This window comes from Orcinus orca, chromosome 3 (genome assembly GCF_937001465.1).
Source record: "Orcinus orca chromosome 3, mOrcOrc1.1, whole genome shotgun sequence".
Classification (NCBI taxonomy): domain Eukaryota; kingdom Metazoa; phylum Chordata; class Mammalia; order Artiodactyla; family Delphinidae; genus Orcinus; species Orcinus orca.
In genome coordinates this window covers 135,996,996-136,017,044 of record NC_064561.1, presented here as the reverse complement: position 1 = coordinate 136,017,044, position 20,049 = coordinate 135,996,996, and the positions used below count along the sequence as shown (strand labels likewise).

General features: G+C 35.1%; 1 protein-coding gene across 8 annotated transcripts in view; it reads left to right on the top strand.

The window, feature by feature from the left end:
- The window catches only part of IPO11 (importin 11), a 263,491-nt gene that overhangs the window by 188,603 nt on the left and 54,839 nt on the right, over positions 1 to 20,049 (top strand). The window contains exon 30 of one of the 8 annotated variants that reach the window (XM_033437897.2): positions 13,269 to 13,671. The exons of the other annotated variants lie outside the window; for them this stretch is intronic. Within the exon in view, the coding sequence (XP_033293788.1) occupies positions 13,269 to 13,289 (21 nt within the window). The 3' untranslated portion in view covers positions 13,290 to 13,671. Of the gene's footprint in view, positions 1 to 13,268; positions 13,672 to 20,049 lie in introns of those variants that run through there. 8 annotated transcript variants of the gene reach the window in all.

Here is a 20,049-nt window from a genome sequence, read left to right as displayed (position 1 = left end):
TTTCTTTATTCCCTATTTCATGGATCTTATAATGATTTTTTTCTGAAATACAAGCCTTTATAAGAATGCCTTTAAATTAACTGCTAAATTGTTTTGAAAACCATAACTCTCACTACAGGAGTCTGATAAGAAAAAGGAACCAAAAATAGGAAACATCTAAAATATCTTATCTCTAAAATTATTTATAATCATAAATTTTTAAATACTTTGACACGTGAATATAAAATAGTTACATAAATAAACTTTTTCTCCTTTTTTTCTTGGAATCTGCTCTAGTCTCCTGACCTCACCAGTTATTAACGTCATTGTACTTTCTGTCCTCATTCGCAATTGAGAACAACACCACTCTTTACCTCAAAAATAGAATAAATAAATTAATACATAAAATGGTCATGAGATAGATAATGCTGAACACCTAATAATTACTTTGTAAGTGTTGGCTATCATTAGTCTACTCATGATATTCACTCCTTGAATTATCCCACATTAATCCTCAAGGGCTTCATCCTAGGTGTACAGCTAATACTGCATGGCTCTGACAGCCTTCTTTTAAACTGTGTTTGAGTTTAATCCATTTTACTTTGTTTTTATGCTAGATGTCATTTCCCTAGCACTAGTGTAGAGGAAAGGACAATATCCAAGAGTTCATAAAACCTGAATTCTAGTCCTGTTTGTGTTGTTAATTATGACCTTGAGGAAGTCACCTTGTCTCTTGAGAATCATTTCCTCATCTGAGAAATGAGGGGGAAATTGGATTAGCAAATTCCAAGGCCTATGAGCTAAAAAATTATTTGATTTTTTTTTTAAAGCTCTTAATACCATTCCTTTCTTTCCCCACTATCTGTGTCCTAGTGAAGTTTTCAATTGTGAATATATCTCTGGAAATATTTCTCCCATGAAATGAGACTGCTAAGCAGTATCCTAAATACATGCAAAATGTATTTTCTTCACTTAGAATAATGATAATCTTTTGGTAGAACATAACAATTTGTCTTTTCCCCTCTACTTTTTAAGCCTTGAATATATCATCGGTGTTATAGAAAAATACGATAACATTTTTCTTAATAATGTTCTGAATTTATAAATGAATAATAGGTATTCTGCTTCCTTTCAGATCAGCTTTTTGTACACTTAGTAACACGGTTAGTCTGGTAGATCTGCCCTTTGCAAATTGATCTACCCAGGTCTATTCTTCATTACATATAGAATCCTTAGTAACATCATAGAGTAGTAATTTTAATTCTAACTTTATTTTGAAGGTAAGTGCAGTACTATCTCAGAGAGCAGTGTAAGAACATAGTTTTCGAAATAACCCTTAAAGTTCTTTGATTTAGTTTTATTTGAGCACTCATTATTTTATCATTATTCTATTTTAGGTAGTATTGATTTATAGAACAACTTTTATTTTTTAAAGTGGCTGATTTTATTTGAAATTAGTTGTCACAGTAGCTATTTGATGTAGATTTATATTGTCATCTCTATTAAGATTTCCAGTGCCTTAGCCATAAGGCTTTTAGTCTTATGCTGATAAATACCACAGTGTTTATGATTAATGCTGAGATTATGTATATTAGCCTTGAATAAATATAATTGTGAATACAGTGCTAATTTTTCAGTAACAAACAAGATTAGTTTCACTGTATCTTCAGGGTTACAAGAATGAATTATGTACTTTCTTTCTGTAATTATATCATCATTCTTGTACTGTGATATCTTTAACATTAGAAATTATTTGAGAATTATCTAAATGTGTCTTGGTTGTAGTTTCAAAGGGAAGTGTTTGCTGGTAGATGATTATGAATTATTATTCAAAAGAAAAACCAATCTAGCATCAAAGAGTTTTTTTCATTTTAAAATGAAATTTTTTATTTACTTGGAAGAAAAAGTGTAGCTGCTTGATTCCAGGATTACATAGTTGAAAGTCTGATTTACTGACTGTCATTGTTGTCTTAAAGTAGTCCCTAAAATGGGGCGTATTCATTTCAGTAGCTGCTTTGGTAGAGTGAAGCAGCAGTGATTATAATTTAGAAAGGTGGATGATTAGTATTATATCAAATGTGCCAAATGATTTTCCGTAAGTTTATGAGAATTCTCTGTATTTCATCTTAAATAAGGATGAAATTTCTGTTCAGGAAAGCTATTAAGCAGTCCAGACTTTTGATTGTGTGCTTTTTTATCCAGCTCTTCTCTGTTCTGTTTGGGGGGAACTAATTCTGAGAAGATTGAATGTGGCTTAAGCATTACACTTCATTTCTAAGTTTCCTCTCAGTCCAGTATACTCCAGTAGTAGAATGGTAATTTCATGACCTCTTCTATAAAGAATTTAGCTAATACCTTAACATTTTAAGTTCCTTATAATTTCTTTTTTTGTGAAATGCGACATACTAGGCATTTATAGGTTGACACTTCTCAAATTTAAGTTTTTGAGCATATTAATGCTTTCTGGCAATGTTTTGGTACCTGCTAAGAAAGCATTGTTAATGAAACATTTGATATAATAAGTAAAGCTGTGTTGATCATGCTTTCCTGTTAAAGTTTAAGCCCTAGAAATATTTTGATAATCTGTTTCTGTAAATAATAATCTAGTTTTATACATACTTAAGAGATGCTTTAATTGATAATGGGGTATAAATAAGTTGAACATTATTAAAACTACACTAGCTTCTCACTCACTTGTGCTAGTAGAAGCAGTAGCACAAATAAAGGTCTATCTAAACATCATTCATATGGTCTTCTGCTTTTGCTGTAGCGCAGCTAAGCAAATTGATGATATGTTAGGTTGGGTTGCATTTTATTTAATAAATTCATGACCAGATCCTAAGTCTTGTGGCAAATATAATAAAGCCTGAGCATACCTTGCATTTTGCCTTCGAGTGAGTATTGTCTCCTGTGCTACTATTGCCAAATACAGCGCTGGGTCAGGGAGGGACAAGTGCTGCATTGTGGGAGTGGAACTTGTCTGAAAATCATACCCTTCAGGTACCTGATATTTCTCTTTCTGAGAGCAGATAGATGGCCTCTTCCTCCACTTCTGCCTCTGTTTCCCTCCCTCTTCTCCTTCTCCCTTCAGCTTCCTTCCTTCTCATCAACTCTCCCTGAAAACTTATTTGCGTAACTATGAAATACAGCAGTTTTCCTCAGACTTTTACTTACATTTGGAATATAGAATACATTGTTGGAGGGAAAGTTACCTTATTATCAGCTGCAAATATTCCACAATGTTGTTTTGTAAATTTTTAGTTCAAATATAATGTCAGCAGCTTGCACTATAGTGGTGGTTTGGGATGGGACATTGTAAACTCCCCCTGAACAGGTTTTTCTTTTTCTTTTTTTTAGATTGTTACATAATATTTATTTATTTAAAAATATCTTTATTGGAGTATAATTGCTTTACAATGGTGTCTTAGTTTCTGCTTTATAACAAAGTGAATCAGCTATACATATACATATATCCCCATATCTCCTCCCTCTTGTGTCTCCCTCCCACCCTCCCTATTCCACCCCTCGGTCACAAAGGACCGAGCTGATCTCCCTGTGCTGTGCAGCTGCTTCCCACTAGCTATCTGTTTTACATTTGGTAGTATATATAAGTCCATGCCACTCTCTCACTTCGTCCCAGCTTACCCTTCCCCCTCCCCGCGTCCTCAAGTCCATTCTCTACGTCTGTGTCTTTATTCCTGTCCTGCCCCTAGGCCTGAACAGTTTTGATCACTGAGAACCAGTAAGATTATTCTTTTGCCTGTTCCCATTTACCTCTAAAAAACTCAGCAGAACTAGTAGAAAGACAAAATTGTATTTGTCACTAATAAGGAACTGTCTTCTTCTTAATTCAATATCAGTATTTTGAAATGCATGTTAAAAAGACATTTTTATTTTACAAATAATATGAGATTAATCCATTATCTTATTATTGGTGGTTTCTGAACTGCCTTTTGAGAATCCTTACCCTATAACATTGAGTAAATTATACAATTGTTGAAAATACTCTTTAGTATTCAACTTGCATGAAATGTCACTCTGGTTATGAATTTAGAGCTTTTCGCTTTTCCTCAACTCGCCCAGTTCTGTTACATTTTTCCCCTCTATTTCTCATGCTAAATCTTGAACTTATCCTAATTTGGAACTGATCTCATCCAAAATCCTGAACTCTGACATTTCTCTCTCATCACAACCTCTTCTTCTTCCTCACTAACTATTCCTTTTCTCCTGGTAAATCTGTTTTGTACCTTTATCTGGAGCCCCATAATTCGTCCTTGTTTTCATAATCACTTTCCCAGCTTTTAACCTAGATTTCCTTGTTTTTCTGCTGTTTTTAACTTTGGACAAACCATATCCTTTGCCTCCCTGCTTTAGACCTACTACATTTCTGGGCCTGGGAATCAAGCATACATATTTCTTTAAAGGGGCACATATTATTTTGATGTACAACCAGGGTTGAGAACCACTGCAATAAGAATTTAACTCCTTGTTAATCTTTACAGACCTCTGTAATATGACTCCAGCCAACCTTTTGAGGCTTGTCTTCCTTTTTCCCCATGTGTCTGCTAAACCAAATAACTTATCTCCGTTCATATCTATGTTTTCTTGTCTCTGTTATGGAGTTCATACTAGTCCTTCCATCTGGAGTAGCCCCTTTATCCTCCTTCTCTCCACTCAGCTTACTCTTTTGCCATTTTTCTCATGAGGTACTCTCTCTTCTCACTGATCACCTTTCCTACCCATACCCAGTTACAGAAATGATCTTGCCCTCTGCTAGACTTACATAGCAACTTTTCTGTATGTTTTGACTGCCTTTACCACCTGCATTTTAAAAAAGATATTGGAGATCAGAATACGAAAGATAATGATCCCTGAGAAACAAAAAACAAACACTGTGAGCCCGCTGATTGCCACATATTACTGCCTTCAGTTTCCAGGGAGTGGCCTAGGGAGCCCAGTGGTCTCTCTGATTTGAGGAGAGGAAGCTGGAAATCTGAAGACACCAGAGTGGCTCAGGTTACCAGAGAAGAGGAAGCTGCTCACATAGAATTTTGGGGATCTTCATTGGGTCCCCTCTCAGTCTTCACCTGAGTACTGATTAGCACATACAAGTGCAGAAGTTACCCAAGTCCAGAGAAAGAACCTTCAGAATGGATTGTTACGAGAACAATACTCAGAGCTGACACAGAGCAGGGAGTAGTCCCTCATGTCAGAGTGGAAATCTCAGAATTCACAGAGTATTAGGTAGAGGACTCATAATTGTATTACCTCGGCAGTGGAGCAAAATTAGCCCTAGATTAGGTATTGCTCTGTTCCTGCCAAACAAAGCTTAAAAGCAAAATCCGACCTACCTAAGGAGACAAAGGACCTGTACTCCGAAAACTATAAGACCCTGGTGAAAGAAATAAAAAATGACACAAACAAATGGACAGATTTACTGTGTTCTTGGACTGGAAGAATCTATATTGTCAAAATGACTATACTACCCAAGACAATCTGCAGATTCATTGCAATTTCTATCAAATTACCAATTGCATTTTTCACAGAGTAGAAAAAAATGTTTTTTAATTTGTATGGAAACACAAAAGACCCTTAATAGCTAAAGTAATCTTTTTTTTTTAATTATTTATTTATTTTTGGCTGTGTTGGGTCTTCGTTTCTGTGCACGGGCTTTCTCTAGTTGTGGCAAGCGGGGGCCACTCTTCGCGGTGCGCGGGCCTCACTGTCGTGGCCTCTCTTGCTGCGGAGCACAGGCTCCAGACGCGCAGGCTCAGTAGTTGTGGCTCACGGACCCAGTTGCTCCGCGGCATGTGGAATCCTCCCAGACACGGCTCGAACCCATGTCCCCTGCATTGGCAGGCAGATTCTCAACCACTGCGCCACCAGGGAAGCCCCTAAAGCAATCTTGAGAAAGAAAAACAGCTGAGGGAGTCAGGCTCCCTGACTTCAGACTATACTACAAAGCTACAGTAATCAAAACAGTATATCATTGCCACAAAAACAGAAATATAGATCAATGAAACAGGATAGAAAGCCCAGAGATAAACCCACACACCGATGGTCAATTAATCTATGACAAAGGAGGCAAGAATATACAATGGAGAAAGACAAGTCTCTTCATTAAGTGGTGCTGGGAAAACTGGACAGCTACATGTAAAAGAATGAAATTGGGGCTTCCCTCGTGGCACAGTGGTTAAGAATCCACCTGCCAGTTCAGGGGACACAGGTTCGAGCCCTGGTCTGGGAAGATCCCACATGCTGCGGAGCAACTAAGTCCGTGAGCCACAACTACTGAGCCCATGTGCCACAACTACTGAAGCCCACGCACCTAGAGCCTGTGCTGTGCAACAAGAGAAGCCACCGCACTGCAACGAAGAGTAGCCCCCACTCACCACAACTAGAGAAAGCCTGTATGCAGCAACAAAGACCCAGTGCAGCCAAAAATTAATAAATAAAATTAGAAAATTTTAAAAAAAGAATGAAATTAGAACAATCTCCAACATCACACAGAAAAATAAACTCAAAATGGATCAAAGACCTAAATGTAAGACTGGATACTATAAAACTCCCAGAGGAAAACATAGGCAGAACACTCTGACATAAAGCACAGCAATATCTTTTTGGATCCACCTCCTAGCATAATGGAAAAAGACACATTATATAGAGAGGGAAAGAGATAAGGCCAGTGACAAACTTGTCATTGGAAACAGTGCAGGCAAGCCAGTAGCAGAGCAGCATTTTTAAAGTATTGAAAGAAAAAAATCGTTTCTCTTATTTTCACATTACTAAAATAATCTTTTGATACAACTTTTTACTACTGAAAATAAAAATTGTTTTATTTAATCCCTGCTTAATTTGTGAAGTTTTCAAATTTTATTTTGATAACAATGAAAGATGTCCCGTTTTCTCATTTTTCTTTATTCAACAAAAATATGAAATATTTACAGGCTGTTTATATAACCTATAATAGTATCATAGATGGCCCCTGAAAATCTATTATACTAATTGTCAGATTTTTCTCATTTATCATACTACTGGATATTCTTTATGCTACTGCTTGATTGAAACTATAGAAGTATAGGCTTGAATGCTTTTTAATCATTAACATAGAAGTACTCACATTTGTTACTTTATGGCCTGCCATCTGATTCTTTTTTTTCCCTTCAGAATTGCTGAGATGTTTTCATTTTTTTCTTCAGTCTTTGATACATAGTGATCTATAAAGTCTGTAGATAGATAATAGGAAAAAGCCATTCAGAAGCTGGTTTGTTAACAAGAAAATCAGATCTAAATTTTTCATTATGAATGTTTTTATTGATATCTAATTTTAAAAAACATTATAAATAGGTAAAATTTGTCTTTGTTCCTCTGCCTCCAAGAAAGCTTTAAAACTCAATTCTTAAACTTTAATATTAAAGAACAGTTTGAAAAATAGTGACTATAAATGATTGCTTCTGATTTTGCAAGTAAAGCAGTTGTACTGGTTAAATTTTTATATTACTTGCTTGCTGTCACTTATTTTTGGTTGTCACTTAACATATTTTCACCATTCTGATTCTCTTAAGGCCCAATTTATTAAAATTGTGTGTAAATCCTCCCAGTTCACCATTCTCTTAAAAGTAGTTCTCTGTTGACTCTTAGGTACCAAATAATTCTACCTGCTGCAGTTACACAACTGCTTCTCTTGACCTCCACACAGTGGCAATAGAGTAGCATCTTCAAAATGAGCTATTTTTCTTTTGTATTCATTCCATATGCATTTTTGAATGCTCACCATGTACAAAGCATTGATCTTTATAATCAGTATTTTCTCTGCTAGCATGTTTATCTACCCACAGAACCTATTTTCTTGTGTATGTTGGTAAATAATACATACATATTCTTTAAAAATATTCAATGCCATTAGCTTATTACAAAGCCAGTTTCTTAAAATGGGAGGATCTACTTGTTTTTATCTATGCTTTGCTTAGATTCTACCTATAAGTTTGACTGACTGCTATACTGCTGTTAATATATCCTTATCTTCATTTCTAGGTGATGCTAAAATGTAAAAAAGGTTATCCTAGGTATATTTTTTATATACCTAAGGCCAGCTATATAAAAAATACTAAATATTTCAAAGTTGGATTGAACAAAACTTTCTGTACCAAGTGAGACTTCAAAATCAATGTTAAACTTACCCCATATCTTGAAATATGCTATTGCAGTGGTTAATTCAGCTCTTACAAACTGTGGAATTGCAAGTAACATTAAACCATCCAAGAGGATAGGAAGTAATGAATTGAATAATCCAACTGAGATGTAATAAAGGCACAAATTGATAACCAGGCATCCTCCTGAGATAGCAGTTTTTCCCTGTGGTGGAGCTAAAATGTTAATCAAAAAGTAGTCTGAGATCAAGAGGTTAAGATCTTTCACAGTAGGCTACATCATAGTAATCAAAAGACACTAGAAAAGAAAATTCTATTGAAAATGCTCTTGGAACTAAATAAAGTGCTGGCTTCTAAGTTTTTGCTTTTACTTGAGATCTCAGATTAATTCCCTGCTTACATCAGTATTGTTCTTGAGTATTAAAAAAATAGGCAGCCTCTCATTATTCATTATTTACTTGAATTGTTACTGAAAACTTTAATCAGGAAGAGTTCAGTAATTTGCCACTGTTCACTTGGAAACTTTGGCAATGTGGTATTGACTCAATAAATAAAGTCTTCATATTTTTAGATGAAGAATATGACCTGGTTTGGGAGAACTTAGGTAACATTACAGTGAACTTTAGACTGTCTTCTTGATGGGTTTTCCTACTCTATTCCTGCTTTCCTCTTCTGCTTCTTTCTTTTTCTCAATAAATTATCAGTATGCTAATTGTGTTTTTATAAGGAGTCTATCTTTTGAGGAAAGGGAAATTTAAGAAGCCTTTTCAAAGAATTGTTCTACGTAAGGAAGTTCCTATTTTGAAGACTTTTTAAATTATAAAAGTAACCTATACTAATTTAAAAAATCACAAAATCATTGTATGATGTGGAATACCCTTTCGCCAAGGCAACCTTTACTAACATTATATGTATCTTTCCAAACATTTAGTTTACATATATAAACATCTGTATGTAGTTCACAAATTAGAAACACTATACATTCTATTTTGCTGCTTGATTCCTCTTAAATGTAGTAAATGCATGAGCATATTTCCTGTACATAAATTTAGATTTGCATTATTTCTTCTAATAGCTGCACACAATGACATTCCATTGAATGGATCTCCATCCCATGCATCTCTTGTGCAGCAGTTCTCAAAGTGTAGCCCACAGATAACAAGGGGTTCCCCAAACCCTTTCAACAGTATTATTGTTTCATAATAATAATAATAATGATTTCATAATAATACTAAGATATTATTTCCCTTTTCATTGTGTGAACATTTGTACTGGTGGTGCTAAAACAATGTTTTGTACCCAGTGGTGGGTATAACTGCTGGCACTTCAGCATTAATAAGGTCAGTGACAGCAAACTATACTAGCAGTCATCATATTCTCCACTACCATACACTTAGTTTTTTTGTTTTTTAAAGCTCCAGTTTCATTTAAGAATGTCTTTGATGACATAGTACAAATTATTAATTTTCATATATCTCCACTCTTGAGTGCTCAACTTTTAAATATTTTCTGTGTCAAAATGGGAATATTCTCTGACAGTGGTTGGTCTTGAGGAAAAGTACCTTTGTGATTGAGTTGTGAGCTGAATTAAACCTTTTTCATGAACGCTACTTGAATGTGGAAGTGGAAGAGCAGCTGAAAGATAAATATCATTCAGACTTGAGCATTTGGCATGCATTTTCTCGAAAGTAAGCGCGTCACTTCAAGGAAAACAACTAACAATTTAAATTTATGTGCCCAGTGGTGGTACATGAGTTGTCCTGTACCCTGGAAAATATGATTGTTAGAAAGCGGTAATTTGTTGCTTAATGTACTTTTTCTAATTATGAGTGAGGCTGAGCCTTTTTCAGATGCTTGTAGCTCATTTATATCCCTTTGTTTGATGAATGACTTATATTTTTCTATTAGAAATTTTATTTGTTTTTTTTTGCTTTTAAATAAGAGTTTTCTGACAGATTATGTTTCCCAAGAATGGTCATAATAATATCTCCCATTCCGTATGCCGTTCTTAAAATGTGACTTTGACATTCTTCCCCATTAAGATGTTAGGCCTGTATTTCCTTTTGTTGAAACTGGTCAGGCTTGCTGGTGCTTTATGACTTCTGAGTCTAGATCATTAGATATAGCTTCCACCTTGTTCCCTAGGGACACTTATTTTTGGAAGCCAGTTGCCATGCTGTAAGGAAACCCAAGCATCCACAAGGAGAACATAGGTCTTATTTTCCCCAGCAGAAGTCCCAGAGAACAACCAGCATTAACTGCTAGACACATGAGTGAGTGACTCTTCAGGTAGTTCCAACTCCAAGATGGCTTCACTGACTCCATTAACATTAAAAAATAGTTGTTATTTTATGCCACCTAGTTTGGACTAGTTTGTTAGGCGACAGTCAGTAACCTGAACAAGCTGTTTATAGATTAAAGAAATCAGCCCTTATTTCTCATCTTTGTTTCTATCTATCTATCTATCTGTCTGTCTATATATCTATCTAAAACTAGGAACAAAGTTAGGTTTATTAGCTTGTTACTACAAGGGAGAATGTACACATTGGGAGCTGGAGTTTAGTTACAGAATGGTCTTGTCAAGGATTGGTTAGAATTTGTAAGCCAGTCAATTTGCTGGGTCAGTCATTGGTCTTACCTTTAACACGAGTTCAATGCAGTTACCATTGGATCAGTTGTCAGTTTTCTTGTCTTGGAATACGTGGATCTAAATGAACTGTGGTAAAATAGTATGGGTTTAGATTGCTTGTCTTGCATGTCATGGCTTAGGATAGTTTTTCTGTTTTGTGAGTCCTGGGTACAGTTTTGCAAATTGTCTCTGCTTCAGTTCTCAGATTCCCCCTCACAGCTATCCGTGAGGCTTTTTTTTCTTTTCACTTCATTTGACCCTCTTTCTGAAAGATGAAGTGCTATCTTCTGAGGACATGATCAATCCAGATCTGCACTCCTCTTTGAGAGATCATCACTGTATATTGAGTTTTCCGTGGTAGTTGTTTTCATCTCTTTAATTTGACAGCATTTTTTTGGCTTTTGACTTTGTTTTCGAACTCTTCTTTTGTTGTGTATGGTTTTATGGAGTGATTGGAATGGCTACCCCACTCTTAAGAAATCATTTCTTGTGTTTTTATGGGCTTACTTCATTTAAATCTTTAACTGGAAATTTTTTGATAAAGGAGTGAAGTAGAGCATCAGCTTTTTTTGTATATATATATGTATATAAATATATAAATACATACATGCACATACATACACATATGGCTTGTGTCACAAAATTAATCAGTAGCCTGTCTTGTCTTTACTGTTTTGAAATGCCACCTTTATCAATCAGATTCTCTGTTGCCAGATTAACATGGATTTATTTCAGAACTCCAAATTGTAGTCTGTAACCCTGCCTATTTTAATTACTGTAGCCTAACAATGTGTTTTAATACTCATAATGATGTTTCTAAGGATATTTTACTTGAAAATTCACCATAATATGACTTTTAAGGTAAACTGAACACTTACTAAATAATTGTTAATTACCTTGGTCTGAAGTGGGAAAGAGTTACGCTGGAAAACAGCAAAAACTGTATTGTTTGAAAGTCAGAGGCATAAGACTGGCTATTTTGATGCTAAGAATTGCAGATTTATTTTCCTTTTAGAATATTCCTTAGATCAGTCTAATACATACATACATACATACTCCAGCTAGATCTTTTGAGCAGTGCATTGGAAGCAATTGCTTCTTTGTTGTCTCACCCTAACTGTGTGATGTGAATAAAGACATAGCTTATACCAAAAGCTAGGGTGTGCTACCATGATTCAGAGTCAAATGAAGAAAATATGAGAAAGAACATGTCCACTTATATTAATTTAAAACAATTAAAATGATTTAATTCTCCTGTATAAAGTGATATGTTCACAAATAAAATATCACTTCTGATGAAAGAGGATTTGTTAACTAAAGAATTTACAAATTAAATGATACGGATTTCATTTTATCCTAGCCACTCTAATTCATTTTTACATAAACCCTAGCAAAGTGAAATGATTTAAAACAGCTTTGCACAATTTTGTACTTATTTATGTGAAGATCATATTAATAAGTCATTGGATTTTTCAGGAACTGTCACCTTGAAATAAATTACTTTAAAATAAAAACATATAAAAGAGGAAAGATTTTGTTCTAGAAACTATCCAGGTGTTAGTTATAACTGTCTTTTAACTTAAACGAGAATTAATTTCTTCCCCACACTTTCTTACTGAGCTGAAAGAAATGAAGAAACTGATGACTTTCTTAACCCTAGTCAAAATGGCTTTATGTCATTGTGTGAATTAAGTAGGTTTACATTTACTTTTCCGTACAAACAGTAGATCCTTGTTTAATAGTGGTTCTCAACTGAGTGTAATTTTGCCCCCCCCACCCAGGGGACTTACAGCATTGTCTGAAAGACATTTTTTATTGTCACAAGGCCAGAGAAGTGCTACTGGCATTTAGTGGGTAGGAGCCAAGGATGCTGCTAAACATCCTGCAATACTCAGGACAAGTAATTCTTTGTTTTATTTCACTGAACTGTGGGTAGTGGCAGGAATGTCACTCAGACATTTATTTAGCTGCCTACTGTGTGTCAAAAAAAAGGTGGGTTGTAGAGGGCCTGGTATACCATATGATAAGTGTGGTAGGCAGAATAATCTCTTTCATCTTCAGGCATATCCGTGTCCTAGTTAGTCCCTGGAGCCTGTGAATATGCTGTATCATCTATGACTATGTTTTGTTACACAGCAAAGTGGAATTAGGGTTGCTAATCAGCTGATCATAAGGGAGATTATCCAGGTGGGCCAAATGTAATCACAAGAGTCCTTAAAAGTGAAGAGGGAGGGCTTCCCTGGTGGCGCAGTGGTTGAGAGTCCGCCTGCCGATGCAGGGGACGCGGGTTCGTGCCCCGGTCCGGGAAGATCCCACATGCCGCGGAGTGGCTGGGCCCGTGAGCCATGGCCGCTGAGCCTGCGCGTCCGGAGCCTGTGCTCCATAATGGGAGAGGCCACAACAGTGAGAGGCCCTCACCGCAAAAAAAAAAAAAAGTGAAGAGGGAGGCAGAAGGGAGAGGGTCAGAATGATGCAGTGTCAGAAAGACTCAACCTGCTATTGCTTTGAAGATGGAGGAAGAAGCCTTCTAGATCTGGAAGAGCCAAGAAAACAGATTCTGCCCTGGAGGCTTCAGAAAGGGAGGCAGCCCTGCTGACACACCTTGATTTTAGCCCGGTGAGACTGTTCTGGCCTTCTAATATACAGAACTAGAAGGTAATAAATTTGTGGTTGATACAGCAGCCATAGAAAGCTAGGAATTTGGGTTTTATTTGGTAGGAATAGGGAGCCGTTAAAGAGTTGTCATCAAAGGAGTGACCTGGTCAGATTGTGTTGTAGAAGATGGTTGTACAACCATATTCTACCACGAATTTGCTTATTCATCTGTTATGATTGCATAAATGACAGTGGACCATGAAACTTCAGATACCATTTAAATTTTGTGAATTAGGGTATAAACCCTGAATTCCAGAAATATGTCCACATTTTCATTGTTACATTTCACATTTCATGGGTAGAAGGCCTTGCTTATTAATAACTGTTTCTTCTCTTTCCTTTGAACTAAAGTTATCTGTATAGATATTTGTCTCATAATTCCTTAGCATACTTTACATATGAATTTTATAGATGTTCACTTTTTTTCTTTAAGAAAATGGCCATTATGTAATGTGACTGATTGTCAAACTATAGGCTCTCTTCTTTGTTTCCTTTGTTCATTTCCATAAGCTCTAGAACTATTAACCATACAGCCTCTCCATTAGCTCTTACCTTTTATCATTCCTGACAGGCTGCCACCTGTGGGGCCCACTGCACCAAAAATCCACAGATTTTCTTTTAACTGAACAGCTATAAGTGCATGCTATAAATGGTTTTGTCTTTTATAAACAAAATTGTGTTCCACTCAAAAAAACTATAATGCATCCTGTCAAGAGCTTCTCTAAATAAAAGGGGATCTTTTCACTTCGTCATTTTTTTGTTGTTGTTGTAAAACTCAATTATTCGGGGAAAAAATCACTTATTGGCTATTTTACAGAATACCTATATGTTCTAACTAAATTGGTTATCAAGCCAGTGTTTCTCATGCAAATCCTATTCTCCTTTATTTTTATTGTAGACCAGATGTATTGGGTTGGCCAAAAAGTTCATTTGGAAAAACCCGAACGAACTTTTTGGCCAACCCAATATATGTATTTTAAAAGAAATTTACCATCTGATGGCTTTTTAAAAAATTTCTCAGTAAATGAAAAAATAGAGCAGAAAACTTTTGGTAAGAAAGGGTTTGAGACTGTGCTTAGCCATACAGTTGGGGAGAGGCTTGCAATGTTATGCTTGCTAAGAGAACTTGACAGTGTTTTCCTACTCCATTCATTTCCTACGCCATTCATGTAACTACAGATTAACTGCTTCCACCCAGTGAATACCGATGCCATTGGATGTACCACATAACCAGCTAGCTTTCTTCTGACCTGGATACCTGAGAGAAATATCTTCTCTTTGCTGTCTGCCGGCACCCTCTTCACCTCCCCCATCTTCTCTCTTTATCTCCTCCCTTCATCACACATACACACAGTGCTGCCTCATTCCAGAGGACATTTTATGCAGCAGCTTTTTACCATTTAATATAAAAATTTATCACACCACTAATTTTCCTGTTACCTTAATTCCACCCTACCCCCCAAACACGTTTTACATACAGGGTGTGGATGTAGAATGGTACAAGATGGATTCTCAGTAACTTTTCATTGAATTAGATGCTAGTGGTAGCAAATTTCTTAAACGTGTATAAATCAGCAGTTAACATGAACTGGAGATTTGGGTGACCTTTTTTTAGGAAAGATCTGGCCTGTGGTAACTAGGTGTTGATGAATTGCTTCTAAAACTCTACTAGTTTCATTTCATTATGAATTTATTCCTTGAATAAAGAACAAGTGTAATTCTCAGAGACTGGTACAAGATCATTTATGGTCTTAAATCGGATGGGTATTGTAGATATTCTGATTGTGATTACTCTGTTTTTATGTAAACAAAATAAATGTTGATAGGCTTGGTTCTCTGAGACTTAAATAAACTCCAACATTAAAAGGTAATAGTGGGACAGACATTTTGAAATGCTTGAACTGTGTTGTTTTCTAAAGACATCATAGTGTTACATCTTTATTAATCATAGTGTTGCTGTTTTTTGAGTTTTCCACTTGACTTCCACACATAATTCAGTTCTGGAGGCACTGCTGTGCAGTTATTCCTTTGTTTTGTGCCAAGCATGCCTACTACAGTAAACACACAATGTAATTTAAATCATGTATGAGATCATTTCAGGTACTCCAGCAAATGTAGGTTAAACAGCCATAGAACAGTTTTTCCCTTCACAGAAATAGTAAATTAGTGCAGGTCTTAAAATACTGCAAATTCTCTAATTTGCTATATCAGCAGATGGTCAGAATGGGAAGTTTTCATTCCTGTCATATTCTTTCATTTTTATAAATTATTGATGGTTTACAATTTGATAAATGATAATCCCAGTTTTTGAAGTAGATTGAGGGCGCTGACTGGCTCCTTATTAAACGTTCTTGGCTTTAAAAGGTCTCTTTTGGAATTTCCTGTATATAGCACTTACACTTCGATCCTTCACCTGATAGCTTGACCTTGTAGAGCATCTTAGCAGGAAAGTAGAGATTCTCGTAATATTTGCTCAGTGATCTCACTCCTTGGAACCATAGAAGCAGTTGGAGCAATAAGCAGAGAGAAGGGAGCTGGTGTTGCCTATAGATGGCTCACTCTGATGTTCTCAGTCCCTTTAATAAGGTTATACACAGAAATAAATGATATTCAGAAAACTGAGCATATCCAAAGATAGCATTTAGATTGCAAATAGAAAATCTCATCTGAGTTTTCTTCACTGTTTCTGTTTATAAATCTTTTCCATTCTCTGTATCACCTGGAAACTACATATAATTGGATCAATGTATTATGGCACATATTTGGTTTTATAGTATATTATGTCACAGATTGGACAAACATGAATATTAATAATATCTTTCAGTAGGAAGTAGAATCAGAGGCATTGCTAAGTGGTAACATATTTAGACATCTAGCAGGCCGTTCTAATTTAATAACATTGATGTTATTAAATTCAGTATTCTGTTACACTTTGTTATATAGTCATTTGTTATATAGTCATTTTACTCTGATGTTAAGATGACTGGAAGGAGGGTATCTTCCTCTTATTTATTAATTTAGTTATGTATTAGAATTGATTTTTTTTTAATGTAAAGAGATAACTCTGTTGCTGGAAATTGAATGGAGATAGTCCTTAATTTACACAGTAAAATTAGCTTTATTTACTGCTAAAATTGGTTTACAGTAGAAATGCTTTCATAAAACATGAAAATGGTCATTTGAAAAGGCAGCATATTTTTGCAGGGTTCTAAAAATACACCTATTATCATAACATTTTTATTGGTGCAAAATTTATCTTTCTACACATTTCCATTTTGCGATATCATGTCATCCCCATGGCCTTCTGAGTAAACTGATGCTAAGGATAGCCTATAGTAGTCTTGTGATCCTATGTAAAGTTGAACCTAAGAGGATCTCCTAGTGGTTGTGTAGTGACAAATCTGAATAATATAATCAGTAAAGTTAATTTAGTAGCTGTAAATAAAAATTTTACCCTATAAATAGAACATACATTTTTTTTAATGTTCATAAAACATTTAGAAAAAGAGCATAGTCGAGGCTTACAAAAATACCTCCAGTTTTTCAGAGTAGAAATAGTATAGGTCATATTCTCTGACTGCAATGAAGTGAAACCCGAAATTAAGCAATTGTTGAGAAAAATATTGGTCACATAAAGTTTTTAAAATGATATCTTAAAGAGGAGGCTTGCAATTTTTAATTAGGTGACATACTCCACTGAGATTATTACACATAAAAATATGTGGGTACAACTAAATTATACATAGCCTTAAGTAATGTTATTATCAAACAAGAAAGAATGAAAATAAATCAACCCAAAACTCATTTCAAGTTGTGAGTAAAAAGCAAAAGTCAGCCTTAGGAAACCTAGAACCCAATATGGGGATTCTTCCAGATGCCAAGTATGTGTGTTCCAATTATACATTCTGGAACTGGGAAATAGCCACAAGATGGGCAACCCACTGGTCCCACTGTGAGTTGGACCTGAGCTTAAAAAAAAACTCCATTGCCCACCTGACCTCCCTGAGCTGCTACTCTGGTGAGCCACAATCAAGGGGTGGGGGAGTGAATATAAATATCAATATTAGAGATAAGGACACATATAACTTCAGGAGTTATACATGCAGCTCTTGGCTAATCAATGGAAAATCTTGTCAGAATGGACAATTTTTAAATAAAATATAAATTACAAAAAAAGTACAAAAAACAAAAAACTTAGGACCAGGTAGAAATAGATGTATAATAGCCATGGAAGAAATGTTTTAAATTGCCTCCCCACTCCTCAAAAAAAAGAACAATAAAACACCCTCCCGCAGTACTCAGTTACGTTTATATGCTCATTTTACAAGTGGTTTTATTGGAATGTACTATCAATTAAACAGTTTAATGCGTTTAACTTTTCTAATGACATCCTTTTGGCAGCAGCTTTCCTTCTCTCTCTCCCTCCCCCATTTTTTCCTCCTTCTTTCTCCCTTTTTTCCTTCATTCTTTTCTTTCTTTCTTCCTTTTGTAGTATCAGAATTTAAGGAACAGGTAATGCTGTGCTAGTTGAACTATTCTAAAACCTAGAAAGCTGTGGGAATTGTCAGGAAAAGAATGAAACAGAAAAAAGAAAAACAGTAAATTTTTATATTTATAAAAATAGATGCAAAAATATAAATTACCCTTAGCAAATTGAATCTAGCATTAAATTCACCATTTATCCCTGGCAAAGCCTCTATTGAAATAGGAATAGAATAATAATATGCTTTTAACATGTTAAAAAAATAACTTTTTAAAACTAAACACAAACATACCACTGGATAATGAATTCTAGAGTCAAAAACCAAACGTCAAAGGGCATTAAACTTTGGGATGGTGGAGGAATCAGGCAATGATTAAAAAAAAGAAAGACACTGACATTGCCTAGTATGCATACAAGTAAAGCAAAAGGAATTTAAAAATGCCTCACTGAAACTAAAGGAGAAAGGAAGCCCCGAAGAGTTTCTAGAAATAGATGGTGGTAAATGGGAATTAAGTTTCATATGTTTTATTTAGTCTATTACCTGTATTCTTTTATTTTACTAAATGTAAAAATATAGAGTTTTTTTTAGGTTCACTTGAGACCTTAGTCCTCAAAGCTGGTTTTTCCAAATTTTTCTGTAACACTTAGATGTGCATCAGAATTACCTGGAGAGCTTTTAAAAATCCTCGTGCCTGAAGCCAGTTAAATCAGAATTTGTAGACGTAAGACTTCGATGTCATCATTTTTAAAAGTTTCACAAACGATTCCCAGTGTGCTGCCAAGGGTGAGAACCACTGTTCTTTAAGGATTTTTGGTTAAATTGCTGAAGGCTCCCTTGCCTCCTTAAGATTCCTTATTGTGAGTTTTAAAGGAAATACTATAGGTGAAGGACCTAGCCTGTGCCTAGCACATGCCTTGCTTGTGTTTGGAGTTTAGTAAATATAAATATATTTTGATTTCTATTTCATTGCTCTTATGAAGAACATTCCATAGTGAGACAAATGTGAAGAAATAAGCAGATGTTCTGTTCCTCAGAGCTGGACTTGAAATAAATAGTTGGGCTCATTGTTTAAATTTTGCATTTCTCTTAAGCTTACTTTGCAAAGAGTTGATGCACCCTCCTATGAAAGGTATAACTAGAAAAAAATTAAAACTAGAGTAAAAATACCCAAGTAGTAATGGTCTAGGACTGGTGGAGAGAATAATAATTGTATCAGAAAACGTAGGTTACAAGCTAATAACTAAGTTGAAATTTAAGTTTTTGTCATTGAGGTAGGCGTGTGCTGTCATTTTTATTTCATTAAGTCTGGGTCCCAGTCTTTCTAGACATAGCAGTGTAAATAGTTCCTTTACTTACAAGCTCATCAGATAGAAATTGTAGTTTAAATTCCTCAGGGAACAGCCACAACAGTGATTAAAATAAAAATACATTTAAAAATAGAGTAAAGTAAAAATCTCAGGTGGCTCCCTTGGAATTTGGGTTTCACACTTGGTGTAGTTAGTGACTAAATTTGCATTGCCAAGCCCTATTAATTAGGTGGGTTCTGGTTGGCATCTGCAGGCCTCAAACTCTTTGTTAAGCCACCAAATTAAAAGAGTTTATATCCTAAGAGATTCTAGAAATTTAGACGTTTTAGATATATTTTAGAAATTGAGTTACCTATGGTGAAACAATCAGAGGTCAAAGAAGAAGATAATTTTAAACAAAAGATATTTTCATCAAACTACGGAATTTTTGAAGACCACATGGTTATACATTGTTATAAGCAAAATTTTTTTTAATATTTTTGGCCTGTTGCATAGCTAGTGTATTTATACATAATCTACCAGGTTTCATAGAAAGTATATTATTTTTTAAAAGATCTTCTGTGTTTTTCTAAGGCAGGAAACTTTTTCTCTTTAGCAAAATATCATATGAAAAAATGTTACAGTAAATAATTTCTGAAAATTATCATAGGTTATATGGAGACTTGAAAAGAGAGCAGTTACACAATATGCCACATAACCTAAGAAAAATAGAAGATTCAGCTTTACTGAGTATCTTCTGGGTGAAATTGAAGATTAATGCAGTGAATTATATTTTAGTTTTAAGGAATAAAAATCTCAAAGAACAAGAAATGTACATCTTCGTAAGTAGCACCACAGGAGCTAAA